This window comes from Lucilia sericata, unplaced genomic scaffold, assembly GCF_015586225.1.
Source record: "Lucilia sericata isolate MDLA Ls3-8-SP2 unplaced genomic scaffold, ASM1558622v1 Contig000265F_arrow, whole genome shotgun sequence".
In the NCBI taxonomy this organism is placed as follows: domain Eukaryota; kingdom Metazoa; phylum Arthropoda; class Insecta; order Diptera; family Calliphoridae; genus Lucilia; species Lucilia sericata.
Window position 1 is genome coordinate 394,629 of NW_023994290.1, and position 15,372 is coordinate 410,000.

The 15,372-nt window shown below is 27.0% G+C and overlaps 2 protein-coding genes across 4 annotated transcripts in view; both read left to right on the plus strand.

Annotated features, from left to right (window-relative positions):
- Positions 1-2,574: 2,574 nt before the first annotated feature.
- Positions 2,575-7,116, plus strand: LOC119602954 (peroxisomal biogenesis factor 3-like). Of its 3 annotated transcripts, none has more exons than XM_037954785.1 (2): positions 2,575-2,927; positions 5,380-7,116. In XM_037954785.1, exon 2 carries the CDS (start codon positions 5,705-5,707, stop codon positions 6,872-6,874), a length of 1,170 nt encoding a protein of 389 aa, XP_037810713.1. In that variant the 5' UTR covers positions 2,575-2,927; positions 5,380-5,704; the 3' UTR covers positions 6,875-7,116. The 3 variants fall into 3 exon arrangements, with proteins under 3 accessions (XP_037810713.1, XP_037810714.1, XP_037810715.1); XM_037954786.1 differs by having other exon boundaries at positions 5,383-7,116; XM_037954787.1 differs by having other exon boundaries at positions 2,576-2,751.
- A 2,310-nt stretch (positions 7,117-9,426) lies between these two features.
- The window catches only part of LOC119602941 (glycoprotein 3-alpha-L-fucosyltransferase A-like), a 24,702-nt gene continuing 18,756 nt past the window's right edge, over positions 9,427-15,372 (plus strand). The window contains exon 1 of the mRNA XM_037954750.1: positions 9,427-9,774. The gene's annotated coding sequence lies outside the window, so the exon portion shown is untranslated. The remainder of the gene's footprint in view (positions 9,775-15,372) is intronic.

Genomic DNA, 15,372 nt, shown 5'->3' on the forward strand with positions numbered 1-15,372 from the left:
AAATTTTCAAAAGAACATTTGTCTCTTAATAAGAAAGTAAAATTATTTAAAGAAAATTTTTCTCTTTTTATAAGAGAGTAAAATTTTCTATGGTTAATTTATCTCTCTCTATAGGAGAGTCAAATTTTTTATAGAAAAGGTGTCTCTATTTATAAGACAGTAAATTTTTAGATAGAAATTGTTTCAGTCTTTATGAGAGAGTAAAATTTCTATAAAATATTGGTCTCTCTTTATAAGAAAGTAAATTTTTAGATAGAAAATGGTTATCTCTTTTAAAGAGATTAAAATTTTCTTTAGAAAAATGTTCTCTTTTTAAAAGAGTTCCATATTTTCTATAGCAAAAGTTTTTCTCTTTAAAAAGAGCCTCTCTGGTGTAAAAAATTTAAAAACTTTTATAAAACTTAAAAAACTTAACATAAAATAAACATTTTAACCTTATTTTTTTATCGCTAAATAACAAATTAAACAAATTTTTAGCATAAAAATAAAAGAAGTTCAACTTAAGTTTTAAATGTCTTAGAAAAAAACGCAACTATTATTCTCTAAAGAGCAGTTAAATAAATCCAAAAATAAATCACCAGCAACTGTTAAGGTTGAACTTCTAAAAAACTATTTTAGGCACTACCATCTCTACGCTAAACATTAAACAGAAATTTAAAAACAAAATATAAAAAAAAATTAAGCAAAATTCGTATATACAGAGTTGTTAGAAATTCTCTTTAAAATAACAAAAAAAAATATAAGAAAAAAAAAAACTATAAAAAAATAAAACCTCCCCCTTTTAAAAAATAACTAAAGTAAAAATAAAAAATTATAATAAATCCAAAAAAAGAAAAGAAAACATAAAATGTGCAGCAGCAGTGAATATTAAAAGAAATAAAATAAAAAAATGTTTACCTTTTTATAGAAAGTTATATAAACAAAATAAAGTAAAACCGCATAAACTATACCTACATCTTATATAACACACACGATTCTATATACATTAACTATATAAGTAATAAAAACAAATTAATTAAATCCCTTAAAATAAATAAAAAAAAGGATATAAAAAAATAATTAAAGCAAACAAACAAGCGAACAGGAAAAATAAAATGAAAAAAATTGTAAAATGATTGCACTTTATTTCATAAACAAAAATATATAATAATAAAAATAAAGAAAACTCCCCCCTCATATAAATGTTTGGACAAGATGTGTATTTGAACCAAAAAAAAAAAAAATAATAATAATAATAATAATAATAATAAAAAATAAAATAAAAAAATTGAATTTTTCAATTTAAGATTATGTTTAAGTTCTTTAAGAAAATGTTAGGTTATTTTTGTCGAAATTACGGTTATAAAACAAAACAACAACAAAACAATTTTGATTTTATTTTATTCATATACTATATACTTCAAATTAAAAACGCATAAAATAATTAAAGATTTAAAAAAAAAATTAAAAGATTTTTTTTTCATTTTAAGTAAACAATACAATTTTAAAAATTTTCTTTAGAAGTCAAAAGTTCTTGACAACAGTTTCACATTTTCTATAGAAAATCAAACACTTCATATTTTCCTTAGAAAATTAATGGCTCTTTACAAGAACTTCACTTTTTCTAAAGAAAATAAATTGCTCTTTACAAGAACATCAAATTTTCTATAGAAAATCAATCGCTGTTTCAACAATTTCACATTTTCTATAGAAAATCAATCTCCATTTTCACAAGCTTCACATTTTCTATAGAAAATCTCTCACTCTTTACAAGAACTTCATATTTTCTAAAGGAAATCATTCGCTCTTTACAACAGCTTCACATTTGCTATAGAAATGCAATCGTTTTTTAGAACATCTTCACATTTCGATAGAAAATCACTCACTCTTTACAAGAACTTCATATTTTCTAAAGGAAATAGTTCGCTCTTTACAAGAGCTTCACATTTTCTATAGAAAATCTCTCACTCTTTACAAGAACTTCATATTTTCTAAAGGAAATCATTCGTTTTTTATAACAACTTCACATTTGCTATTGAAATGCAATCATTTTTTAGAACATTTTCTATAAAAAATCAATCATATTTTCTAAAGGAAATAGTTCTCTCTTTACAGGAGCTTCACATTTGCTATAGAAAAATCAATCGTTTTCTATAGAGAGTCATCACACTTTTTTTAATAACTTCTTATTTTCTATAGAAAATCAATCGCTCTTAACAAGAGCTTCACATTTTCTATAGAAAATCAATCGCTCTTAACAAGAGCTTCACATTTTCTATAGAAAATTTATCAATTTTTACAAGAGGTATAAAAAGTCAATATGTTTTACTCCAAAAAAGGAAAATTGTATTAAGGATTTGTTCAAAATTACAATAACTTGAATTTCCCTTGACATTTAATAATTTTCCATTAAAAAATAATAATATATAATATCCCCATATCTATTGAATGACGAGTTTAAAAATAACTGCTTTTCTAAAAACCCTAACTATTAAAACAACCAAGTTGCCGTTGCAAAAAAACAAAAACATCAAAAACACAACCTCTGGCATCTCTATTTCGAAAAAAATGTAAACAAATACCGCATTCCATTCCATAATATTCCCTTTTGCCTTGGCATCTATAACTAACATGACATTTTATTTGATTTAAACAAATTTCTTTTTTTTTATTGTTATTTCTCAACAAAGCGAACTTCGCACCTTTACAGCGTGATAAAATTGTGAACTTTTTGCTAAAAATATATAAAAATTAATTACAAACATAAATAAGGTATAAAAATTGCAATAAAGAGATTAATTTAAAACAAAACAAGCCGCAAAAGAAAATAAAAACATTGGAAGTATTATTTGACATTTCCTACTAAAATCGATTAAAATTTATTAATTATTCAAACTTAATGAAAAATGTCTTTTAAACATTGACCCCATAACTAGCTGGAAAAAAGTGTAAGTGTGTATTGTGAAAAATTAATTTTACCTACTTAAAAGCCAAAAATAATCCCTTTATAATCTTATCATCATTAATGATGAAAATAAGATATGGAATTATGTAGTTAATTAATATTTTTGTTGTTTTATAATTGTTTAACTAAAAAAAGGTGTAAACGTTTAATATAAACTCTTGAAAATATTGAGCATTTTCATATTATTATTATTGAATGATTTTCAAGTGAAAAGTTGTCAAATGCAGTTGGTTTTTTTGTTTCGATAAAATTAAAACCCAGTAAACATTGTGGTATACAATTTTATATTTGTATTGTTTATTACATTATTAAGAAGTAGTTATTGAAACTTAACCTTAAGTTTTCTAGCGGAAATTTCCTTTTTAAAAGCTGTTGCTTAAATGAAAGTGCAAAAAATAGAAGAACAAAACCGGCGTTTTTTGAAAGTTGGAATGGGGAAATTTTCCTTGAAGTAAATTTTTTTTAAATCAAGGGAAATTTATAAATATTTTAGACAAACGGATAAGATAATAGTAAAAATTAATCAAATTTCGTTTGAAATTGTTTAATATAGAAAATTTCCTTAAAGGGAAATTTTTGAAATTAAAGCAATTTTTAAAAATTTTATGAAATTGAACAAGAAAATAGTAAAAATAAATAAAAATTTGGAAAAAAAAATTATGGGGAATTTAGAAAAATTTTATACAAAGGAAAATTTTCCAAACAAAATATAATTTTGTTTAAAATAGTTTAATGTAAAAATTTCCAATCGCGGAAATTTTTTTTAAATCAAGGGAAATTTACAAAAATGAAATGTTTTAATTCAAGAGATATATTCAAAAAGAATTTTAAAATTATTAAAAATGCAAATGTCCCTTGAAGGGAAATGAATTTGAAATAAAGGGAAATTTTTAAAAATTATATGAAAATGGAATATTTAACAAGGAAATAAAATAAGATAGATAGATAGATATATAGATAGATAGATAGATAGATAGATAGATAGATAGATAGATAGATAGATAGATAGATAGATAGATAGATAGATAGATAGATAGATAGATAGATAGATAGATAGGTATATAGATAGATAGATAGATAGATAGATAGATAGATAGATAGATAGATAGATAGATAGATAGATAGATAGATAGATAGATAGATAGATAGATAGATAGATAGATAGATAGATAGATAGATAGATAGGTATATAGATAGATAGATAGATAGATAGATAGATAGATAGATAGATAGATAGATAGGTATATAGATAGATAGATAGATAGATAGATAGATAGATAGATAGATAGATAGATAGATAGATAGATAGATAGATAGATAGATAAATAGATAGATAGATACATACATACATACATACATACATACCTACATAGATAGATAGATAGATAGATAGATAGATAGATAGATAGATAGATAGATAGATAGATAGATAGATAGATAGATAGATAGATAGATAGATACATACATACATACATACCTACATAGATAGATAGATAGATAGATAGATAGATAGATAGATAGATAGATAGATAGATACATACATACATACATACATACATACATACATACATACATACATACATACATACATACATACATACATACATACATACATACATACAATACCTACATAGATAGATAGATAGATAGATAGATAGATAGATAGATAGATAGATAGATAGATAGATAGATAGATAGATAGATAGATAGATAGATAGATAGATAGATAGATAGATAGATAGGTATATAGATAGATAGATAGATAGATAGATAGATAGATAGATAGATAGATAGATAGATAGATAGATAGATAGATAGATAGATAGATAGATAGATAGATAGATAGATAGATAGATAGATAGATAGATAGATAGATAGATAGATAGATAGATAGATAGATAGATAGATAGATAGATAAGATAGATAGATAGATAGATAGATAGATAGATAGATAGATAGATAGATAGATAGATAGATAGATAGATAGATAGATAGATAGATAGATAGATAGATAGATAGATAGATAGATAGATAGATAGATAGATAGATAGATAGATAGATAGATAGGTAGATAGATAGATAGATAGATAGATAGATAGATAGATAGATAGATAGATAGATAGATAGATACATAGATAGATAGATAGATAGATAGATAGATAGATAGATAGATAGATAGATAGATAGATAAATAGATAGATAAGAATATGAAAAGGAAATATGTATAGAATTCTACTCGTTTCTATAAGTATTAGGACACATATTTCATGACTGTGAAATACGTCTACCTGTTAAATTCTTCCCATTTCTGCTTCATGGGGTTATTCTTAATAATTGTATACATTTAATATTGATTTCTTTTTTTTTACATTTTTTAAATACATTTTAAAATAACATTTACAATTAATTGGAAATTTTCTATTATTTCTTTGCAGTAGTATTTTCTCATTACAACGTAACATTCCAAAGGCTAAACATCCCTAAACTAAACAACAATACAGCTGACATTAAAAAAAAAGAAAAACAATAATAATCATACCTATAAAAATATTAATAAACGACGAAATAAAACTAGTACAAACACTTGTCAAGGATCCCACAAACAAAAACAAAGCAAACCAAACCTCCCCTCTTTAAACTTAAAAGGAGAAGTGTAAAAAATTAAATAGTTTTTTTTTTTTTTTTTAAACAAATTACCAAGTACTGAACTGAAGAGGAAACTGAACGCAGCAGTTGGTTTAAAAACGTCATACCAACAAAATGTTGTCTCGTTTACGTGATTTTCTAACGCGTCATCGCAGGAAATTCGTGGTAACCGGTGTTGTAGTGGGAGGCACTTACTTGGCTTTAAAATATGCCCAAAAGAAACTCTTGGATATGCAAGAACGCCAGGCTAGAGAATTTATGGAGAAGTCGAGACGTATGCAGCACTTTGAGTCCACAGAAAAGACCTGTAATCAGGTTATTATAGGCATGGGTGCGGAACTAATGCAGGCCATTTTAAAGGAATGCAGCACAGATGAATTGCTGGAACAATTAAGGGAAAATCCCCCCAACAAACTGGAGCTGTGGGAGGAAATGAAAATTGTTTCTTTCACACGTTTAACTACTTTCATTTATGCCTCCTCAATGCTGGTGGTGGCATTACGGGTACAATTAAATGTTTTAGGTGGTTATTTATATTGCGATACGGCCTCGCCTCTAATGGGTAACGAACAGGCTCTTAGCAAACAAAAACAAGCAAAAATTAATGATGATTTAAAACAACAATATCTCTCATTAATCAGACATTTTATACAAGATGGTGGTTTATCGGAATTGGTGCGTTTGATACGAGCAAAGGTAATCTCCGTGATGAAAGAATTACCTTTAACTAAACGCTTAAGCTTGGCAGATATTGAACAGCGTTTTTGTTCTTTACAATTTGCCATTAATAGTGAACCCAACAGCGATCCGTGCTCCAAAATGAGCAGATATTTATTGCCCTCACAACTCTCAGACTTTAACACTGGAGGTCCTTTACTGGAGAAGCTATTCAATGAGACTTTGGATTTGCTAGAAAGTGATGATGCCAGCAGTGTTTGTTCCAATAACATATATCGAGGCTTCTCTTTGGCGTTGGATGCCATAGCAGAGAGTATAAGTGAGAGCATTGTGGTGGCTCAAAAACATAATTCCACAAATGAGCAACACAATCAGTCTACTAGTAATGTTGCGAACAGCTCTTCTGATCCTTTGCTTAATATAAATAGTGTACAAATAGCATTAGCCAAAATTATACCCATAGTCAGTGGTTTGACTTCAAAGGGTTTCGACAGCTCTACACGTCCTCAAAATCTAGCCACCTTACTTATAACCTTCTATGTGGTGTCGGAGAAATGCAAAGTCTTGGGTGCCAATGTTTATGAAACATTTTCTTCTTCAGCGTAAAATTTATTTAAAAAAAAAACTTTTTTAATTTTTCTACTTTTTAGTTTTTCTTTTTAATAATGTTCATGTAACAATTAAGAAACTTTTGTTTAATAAAAATAAAATTTATTTTACTCTTTATAACGAAACATAATATAAAAAAAACGTTTGTGCTTCTAGCTGTAAAAAAGAACTAAAAACTATAATTTAGTTTGTGCTTTTGAATAAAGATCAAAAAAACGAAGAAGTCATTATATTTAAAAGTCAGTTTAGTTTAATTTTTATGATTTTTTATGAGGGATTTGCAAATTTTTTTGTTTAAATAAATTATTAAATAAAACTTAAACTTTTTTTCTTTTCTTTAAAAGTAATTCGCCCACAAATTGGGAAAAACAGTCTGTAGATAGACTGTACTGTAGTCTAGTCTATAGTCCGGAATATAGTCTAGTCTACAGTCTCGACTATAGGTTAGTCTATAGTCTCGACTATAGGTTAGTCTATAGTCTGGACTATAGTTTAGTCTATAGTCTGGATTATAGTACAGTCTGTAGTCTGGACTATAGTCAAGTCTATAGTGTGGACTATAGTCAAGTCTATAGTCTGGACTATAGTCTAGTCTATAGTGTGGACTATAGTATAGTCTATTGTCTGGGTTATAGTCTAGGCTATAGTCTGGACTATAGTATAGTCTATAGTCTGGACTATAGTATAGTCTATAGTCTGGACTATAGTATAGTCTATAGTCTGGACTATAGTATAGTCTATAGTCTGGACTATAGTATAGTCTATAGTCTGGACTATAGTATAGTCTATAGTCTGGACTATAGTATAGTCTATAGTCTGGACTATAGTCTAGTCTATAGTCTGGACTATAGTCTAGACTATAGTCTATTCTATAGTCTGGACTATAGTCTAGTCTATAGTCTGGACTATAGTCTAGTCTATAGTCTGGACTATAGTCTAGTCTATGGTCTGGTCTATAGTCTAGTCTATGGTCTGGTCTATAGGCTGGACTACATTCTAGTCTATAGTCTGGACTACAGTCTAGACTATAGTCTATTCTATAGTCTGGACTATAGTCTAGTCTATGGTCTGGTCTAAAGTCTAGTCTATGGTCTGGTCTATAGGCTGGACTACATTCTAGTCTATAGTGTAGACTATAGTCTATTCTATAGTCTGGACTATAGTCTAGAGTCTGGACTATAGTCTGGTATATAGTCTAGTCTGTAGTTTGAAATATAGTCTGGCCTATAGTCTAGTCTATAGTCTAGACTATAGTCCAGTCTATAGTCTGGACTATAGTCTGGACTATAGTTTATATTTAATTTAATATATATATTTAATATACATATATTTAATTAATTAACAAGAATTCTATAACAAAAACAACTATTTCTGTAATTATTTGTTAAAACCCTGTAAAATAGCCAAATTTTTATACATCTGGCATTACATTACATAGTGGCAACTTTGTGTGGCTTTATTTTGGTTGTCACATCCTGAAGATATACTTTAGTTTTAATTTTATTTAACTACCATCCAAAATTGTAACAAATATTGTTATAATTTTTTAATGAAATTTTAAATTTTGCTTTAATTCCTGTAAAAATGTATTATTTTTTTATTAAAACAAAATTTGTGTTAAAATCTTTTATTTGTTTTTTTTTTTTTTTACAAACAGAAAACTGATATAATAGCAACACTTGACATCTGGCTGCTTTTTACACAGTGGCAGCCTGACTGTTAATTTATTTTCTTTTAACAAGCCTCAAAGTATGCTTTAAATTGTAGACATAAAACAAAACCGTTACATACACAGCTGTTTTAGCAATTACAAATACCTTTTGCATAGCTGAACACACAAAATAAACGACAGCTGTTTAGCAAATTCTAAGCTGGACAGGAAAAACCACCCTTAAAGCATAAAATTAGCAAAAAAAAAAAAAAACTAAACAAAAACACAACTACTAATAGTTTCTTTTATCTTAAGAAGGAACTTAAAAGTATGTAAATTGAACAACGTAAATTGAACAACGAATCGAACAATTACTTAGGGAAAAAAAAAAACACAAAACTAAAAGCCGCTTTCAACAGAAAACTTGTCCATATCAAATACGGACGCCAAGTAGTCTCTTGAAATCTCCAACAACAACAAAAAAGGTCTCAAACAACAAAAGCAAAAAGCCAAAAAGAAAAATTCACATTGAGTTTTCAATAAAAGCGCACCAAAACGAGCAAAAAAAAAAAAACCAAGGCACACAGCTGATGGGTACAAAACTTCCCTGTCTATCATAGACAGTCTAATGTTTGTTTGCTTTGTTGTAAAAAAAAGGATTTGTTTTGTTCTTTGTGAGCTAAAAATTTACAATAAAATACATTTCTTGCTTCCTTACTCTGTATACATTTAACAGAGAGAGCGAGAGAGGAAAGCAGTAGTTTTCGCCAGTTTGTGCACAGGATAATGCGCAACTGTTGTTTTTTGTTTTTGCTGTAATTGCTTAATTCGGTATTCATTTACTAGGGAGGAGAGTCAGCCAGCCACAGCCGTTTGTTAAGAAAATGTCGAAAAAAAATGTAAATCAGTTGCAAAGTTACGTGAATACAGGATACAACGTTTTTTTAAGTTTTTTGATTTGATTTGGAAAAAAGTAAAAAAAAGTAGTAGTTGAAAAAAACACACACAAATTTTCAGACAATTTTTATGAGTTTTTCAAATTACTCCGTAAAATTTTCACAAATCAAAGTTCTAGTGTACAAATTATTAAAAATTAAGAAAAAAAAAATCATAAAAAGTAAATAAATTGCTTTTAAAAAGTAATAAAAAAAACACCATGTCACTTAGCGAAGCATCCTTTTCAATGTTGTATCGAAGAATTATGTAAAAAGCTAAAATAACTTGAAAGCTTTAATCCTGTAAACAAGTAAGTTTTTAGTTGTAATGTGTTTTTCCACAATTTTTTTATAAATTTTCTTTTAAAGGGACAAAACCACCAAAAATAATTTATTTATTGCATTGAATTCTTAAGGTGTTTTTTAACCTTTTGTTTCTTATCGATTAGCTTAAGTTAAATAGTTAAAATATTCATGCCACCATAAGAACAACAACAACAACAGCGACAAGAACAACAACCAAATGAAAATGTAGTAAAAGTTTCTTTTTCTATTTTTTTTGTGTGTATTGTTAGCTGAAAAGGAAAAGAATGAAATCTTTAAAATAAAGAAGGAATAAACACTCTTTGTTCTATAGAATGTTTCTAAACAAGACACTTTTTCTATAGATAAACACCTTTCAAATTCATTGTTAAAAGGGCTCCATTTCTATAGAAAAAGTCTTTGTTAAAAAGACTCTTTTTCTATAGAAAAAGTCTTTGTTAAAAAGACTCTTTTTCTATAGAAAAAGTCTTTGTTAAAAAGATTCTTTTTCTATAGAAAAAGTCTTTGTTAAAAAGACTATTTTTCTATAGAAAAAGTCTTTGTTAAAAAGACTATTTTTCTATAGAAAAAGTCTTTGTTAAAAAGACTATTTTTCTATAGAAAAAGTCTTTGTTAAAAAGACTATTTTTCTATAGAAAAAGTCTTTGTTAAAAAGACTCTTTTTCTGTAGAAAAAGTCTTTGTCAGAAAGACTCTTTCTATAGAAAAAGTCTTTGTTAAAAAGACTCTTTTTCTATAGAAAAAGTCTTTGTTAAAAAGACTCTTTTTCTATAGAAAAAGTTTTTTTTATAGAATAAGTCTTTGTTAAAATGATTCTTTTTCTATAGAAAAAGTCTTTGTTAAAATGATTCTTTTTCTATAGAAAAAGTCTTGGTTAAAAAGACTCTTTTTCTATAGAAAAAGTCTTTGTTAAAAAGACTCTTTTTCTATAGAAAAAGTCTTTGTTAAAAAAACTCTTTTTCTATAGAAAAAGTCTTTGCTAAAAAGACTCTTTTTCTATCGAAAAAGTCTTTGTTAAAAAGACACTTTTTCTATAGAAAAAGTCTTTGTTAAAAAGACTCTTTTTCTATCGAAAAAGTCTTTGTTAAAAAGACTCTTTTTTTATAGAAAAAGTCTTTGTTAAAAAGACTATTTTTCTATAGAAAAAGTCTTTGTTAAAAAGACTCTTTTTCTATAGAAAAAGTCTTTGTTAAAAAAACTCTTTTTCTATAGAAAAAGTCTTTGTTAAAAAGACTCTTTTTCTATAGAAAAAGTCTTTGATAAAAAGACTCTTTTTCTATAGAAAAAGTCTTTGTCAAAAAGACTCTTTTTCTATAGAAAAAGTTTTTGTTAAAAAGACTCTTTTTCTATAGAAAAAGTCTTTGTTAAAAAGACTCTTTTTCTATAGAAAAAGTCTTTGTTAAAAAGACTCTTTTTCTATAGAAAAAGTCTTTGTTAAAAAGACTCTTTTTCTATAGAAAAAGTCTTTGTTAAAAATACTCTTTTTCTATAGAAAAAGTCTTTGTTAAAAAGACTCTTTTTCTATAGAAAAAGTCTTTGTTAAAAAGACTCTTTTTCTATAGAAAAAGTCTTTGTTAAAAAGACTCTTTTTCTATAGAATAAGTCTTTGTTAAAAAGACTCTTTTTCTATAGAAAAAGTCTTTGTTAAAAGACTCTTTTTCTATAGAAAAAGTCTTTGTCAAAAAGACTCTTTTTCTATAGAAAAAGTCTTTGTCAAAAAGACTCTTTTTCTATAGAAAAAGTCTTTGTCAAAAAGACTCTTTTTCTATAGAAAAAGTCTTTGTTACAAAGACTCTTTTTCTATAGAAAAAGTCTTTGATAAAAAGACTCTTTTTCTATAGAAAAAGTCTTTGATAAAAAGACTCTTTTTCTATAGAAAAAGTCTTTGATAAAAAGACTCTTTTTCTATAGAAAAAGTCTTTGATAAAAAGACTCTTTTTCTATAGAAAAAGTCTTTGATAAAAAGACTCTTTTTCTATAGAAAAAGTCTTTGATAAAAAGACTCTTTTTCTATAGAAAAAGTCTTTGATAAAAAGACTCTTTTTCTATAGAAAAAGTCTTTGTCAAAAAGACTCTTTTTCTATAGAAAAAGTTTTTGTTAAAAAGACTCTTTTTCTATAGAAAAAGTCTTTGTTAAAAAGACTCTTTTTCTATAGAAAAAGTCTTTGTTAAAAAGACTCTTTTTCTATAGAAAAAGTCTTTGTTAAAAAGACTCTTTTTCTATAGAAAAAGTCTTTGTTAAAAAGACTCTTTTTCTATAGAAAAAGTCTTTGTTAAAAAGACTCTTTTTCTATAGAAAAAGTCTTTGTTAAAAAGACTCTTTTTCTATAGAAAAAGTCTTTGTTAAAAAGACTCTTTTTCTATAGAAAAAGTCTTTGTTAAAAAGACTCTTTTTCTATAGAAAAAGTCTTTGTTAAAAAGACTCTTTTTCTATAGAAAAAGTCTTTGTTAAAAAGACTCTTTTTCTATAGAAAAAGTCTTTGTCAAAAAGACTCTTTTTCTATAGAAAAAGTCTTTGTCAAAAAGACTCTTTTTCTATAGAAAAAGTCTTTGTTACAAAGACTCTTTTTCTATAGAAAAAGTCTTTGTTAAATAGACTCTTTTTCTATAGAAAAAGTCTTTGATAAAAAGACTCTTTTTCTATAGAAAAAGTCTTTGATAAAAAGACTCTTTTTCTATAGAAAAAGTCTTTGATAAAAAGACTCTTTTTCTATAGAAAAAGTCTTTGATAAAAAGACTCTTTTTCTATAGAAAAAGTCTTTGATAAAAAGACTCTTTTTCTATAGAAAAAGTCTTTGATAAAAAGACTCTTTTTCTATAGAAAAAGTCTTTGATAAAAAGACTCTTTTTCTATAGAAAAAGTCTTTGATAAAAAGACTCTTTTTCTATAGAAAAAGTCTTTGTTAAAATGACTCTTTTTCTATAGAAAAAGTCTTTGTTAAAAAGACTCTTTTTTTATAGAAAAATTCTTTGTTAAAAAGACTCTTTTTCTATAGAAAAAGTCTTTGTTAAAAAGACTTTTTTTCTATAGAAAGTTCTTCTTTAGAGAATGATTCTTTGGAAAGTGTTTCCTTGGAAAATTTTCGTTTTTCTTTAAAGAACTAATTCCTTTTTAATTCTGTTTGTTACCCTTAATAATAAATATCGCGTGCATAAATGATAGACATGCACGTACATACACACGTACTCAAAAGTATACATCCTTATGTTATTAATGTGTGTGTGTACTCATATGTCTATTTTCAAACGTCAACTCCTTAATTCTTTATGTTTTCGTTTTCTCCTTTAACTTATTTTTTATGTTCTGTGTAACAAGATTTGCTAGCTTTTCTGTTTTTCTTATCAGACTTATAATTTAAAATTATAAATTTTATATGAAAGAATTAAAAAAAACATATTTTCTTTATGAAAACTCAATATTCTTCGTGTTTTTCTATTTTTTTCTTTTTGCAAGAATGTGTCAAGTTTTTTGTAAAATACTCAACTTTCTTGTTCTTGTTCTATTACTCCTGGTGCTTGTTGTTGGTAAACAGGAGAGTATATTGCAGGCATGGAAAATTGAGTACTTTTAGTACCGCGGTACCCCCACGACATTTTCTGTCTATAGTCTAGTCTATAGTCTAGTATATAGTCTAGTCTATAGTCTAATCTATAGTCTAATCTATAGTCTAGTCTATAGTCTAGTCTATAGTCTAGTCTATAGTCTAGTCTATAGTCTAGTCTCTAGTCTAGTCTATAGTCTAGTCTATAGTCTAGTCTCTAGTCTAGTCTATAGTCTAGTCTATAGTCCAGTCTATAGTCTAGTCTATAGTCCAGTCTATAGTCTAGTCTATAGTCTAGTCTATAGTCTAGTCTATAGTCTAGTCTATAGTCTAGTCTATAGTCTAGTCTATAGTCTAGTCTATAGTCTAGTCTATAGTCTAGTCTATAGTCTAGTCTACAGTCTAGTCTATAGTCTAGTCTACAGTCTAGTCTATAGTCCAGTCTATAGTCTAGTCTATAGTCCAGTCTATAGTCTAGTCTATAGTCTAGTCTATAGTCTAGTCTATAGTCTAGTCTATAGTCTAGTCTATAGTCTAGTCTATAGTCTAGTCTATAGTCTAGTCTATAGTCTAGTCTATAGTCTAGTCTATAGTCTAGTCTATAGTCTAGTCTATAGTCTAGTCTATAGTCTAGTCTATAGTCTAGTCTATAGTCTAGTCTATAGTCTAGTCTATAGTCTAGTCTATAGTCTAGTCTATAGTCTAGTCTATAGTCTAGTCTATAGTCTAGTCTATAGTCTAGTCTATAGTCTAGTCTATAGTCTAGTCTATAGTCTAGTCTATAGTCTAGTCTATAGTCTAGTCTATAGTCTAGTCTATAGTCTAGTCTATAGTCTAGTCTATAGTCTAGTCTATAGTCTAGTCTATAGTCTAGTCTATAGTCTAGTCTATAGTCTAGTCTATAGTCTAGTCTATAGTCTAGTCTATAGTCTAGTCTATAGTCTAGTCTATAGTCTAGTCTATAGTCTAGTCTATAGTCTAGTCTATAGTCTAGTCTATAGTCTAGTCTATAGTCTAGTCTATAGTCTAGTCTATAGTCTAGTCTATAGTCTAGTCTATAGTCTAGTCTATAGTCTAGTCTATAGTCTAGTCTATAGTCTAGTCTATAGTCTAGTCTATAGTCTAGTCTATAGTCTAGTATAGTCTAGTCTATAGTCTAGTCTATAGTCTAGTCTATAGTCTAGTCTATAGTCTAGTCTATAGTCTAGTCTATAGTCTAGTCTATAGTCTAGTCTATAGTCTAGTCTATAGTCTAGTCTATAGTCTAGTCTAGTCTATAGTCTAGTCTCTAGTTTAGTTTAGTATATAGTTTAGTCTATAGCCTATTCTGTAGCCTAGTCTCTGGTCTAGTCTATGGTATATAGTCTAGTCTATAGTTTAGTTAGACAATATCTTTTAGTTATAGGTTACTAATATTACAAAATATAAATTTCCCATGCCTGGCAATTTGTATATATGAGTGTGTGTTGTCAAAGCTGTGGAGATGTATTCTGTATGTATGTTATTTATAAACAAAGTTGTGCTACATGTATAAACATATTTATGTAAATATATAGATGGAACATAAAAACATTAGATCAAGTCAAGTGTGTTTTTGAAGGGTCCTTTTAAAATTTACAATACAACTTGGTGGAAACATTACTCTTTCTTATTCATTGTAACCTAAAGATGTAATGAAAGTTGCTATAAGTAGTGGGCGTTAAGGCGAGGGAGAACTGGAATCCTGGGAGTAGTAGTTTTCTTGTTTAATGTAGGCTCTGTTTTTATTGTTGTATAACAGTAATTCTTGCTTTTTGTTTACATTTTTTGTGTGTAAAAAGGCAAGTGAAGTATAATACTTAACATATTGTTGTTATTGTTCTAATTTTTGTTTTGTTTTTTTTTTTTTTTTTTGTTATTATTGTTGTTTGTTACAAAACACTTCTTAAACTCACATGACCTTTATGGTAATTTTTTTCACTGATTTTATTTTAGAAATTTTCCATGGGGGGAGCGAAATAGAAAATGTAATTAAAACCTAAAATCGTGGTATTGCAATTAAAAT

What these genes read in the sequence shown, in the direction of transcription:
- LOC119602954 (XM_037954785.1), top strand. Translation starts at nt 5,705, where the DNA reads ATGTTGTCTCGTTTACGTGATTTTCTAACGCGTCATCGCAGGAAATTC.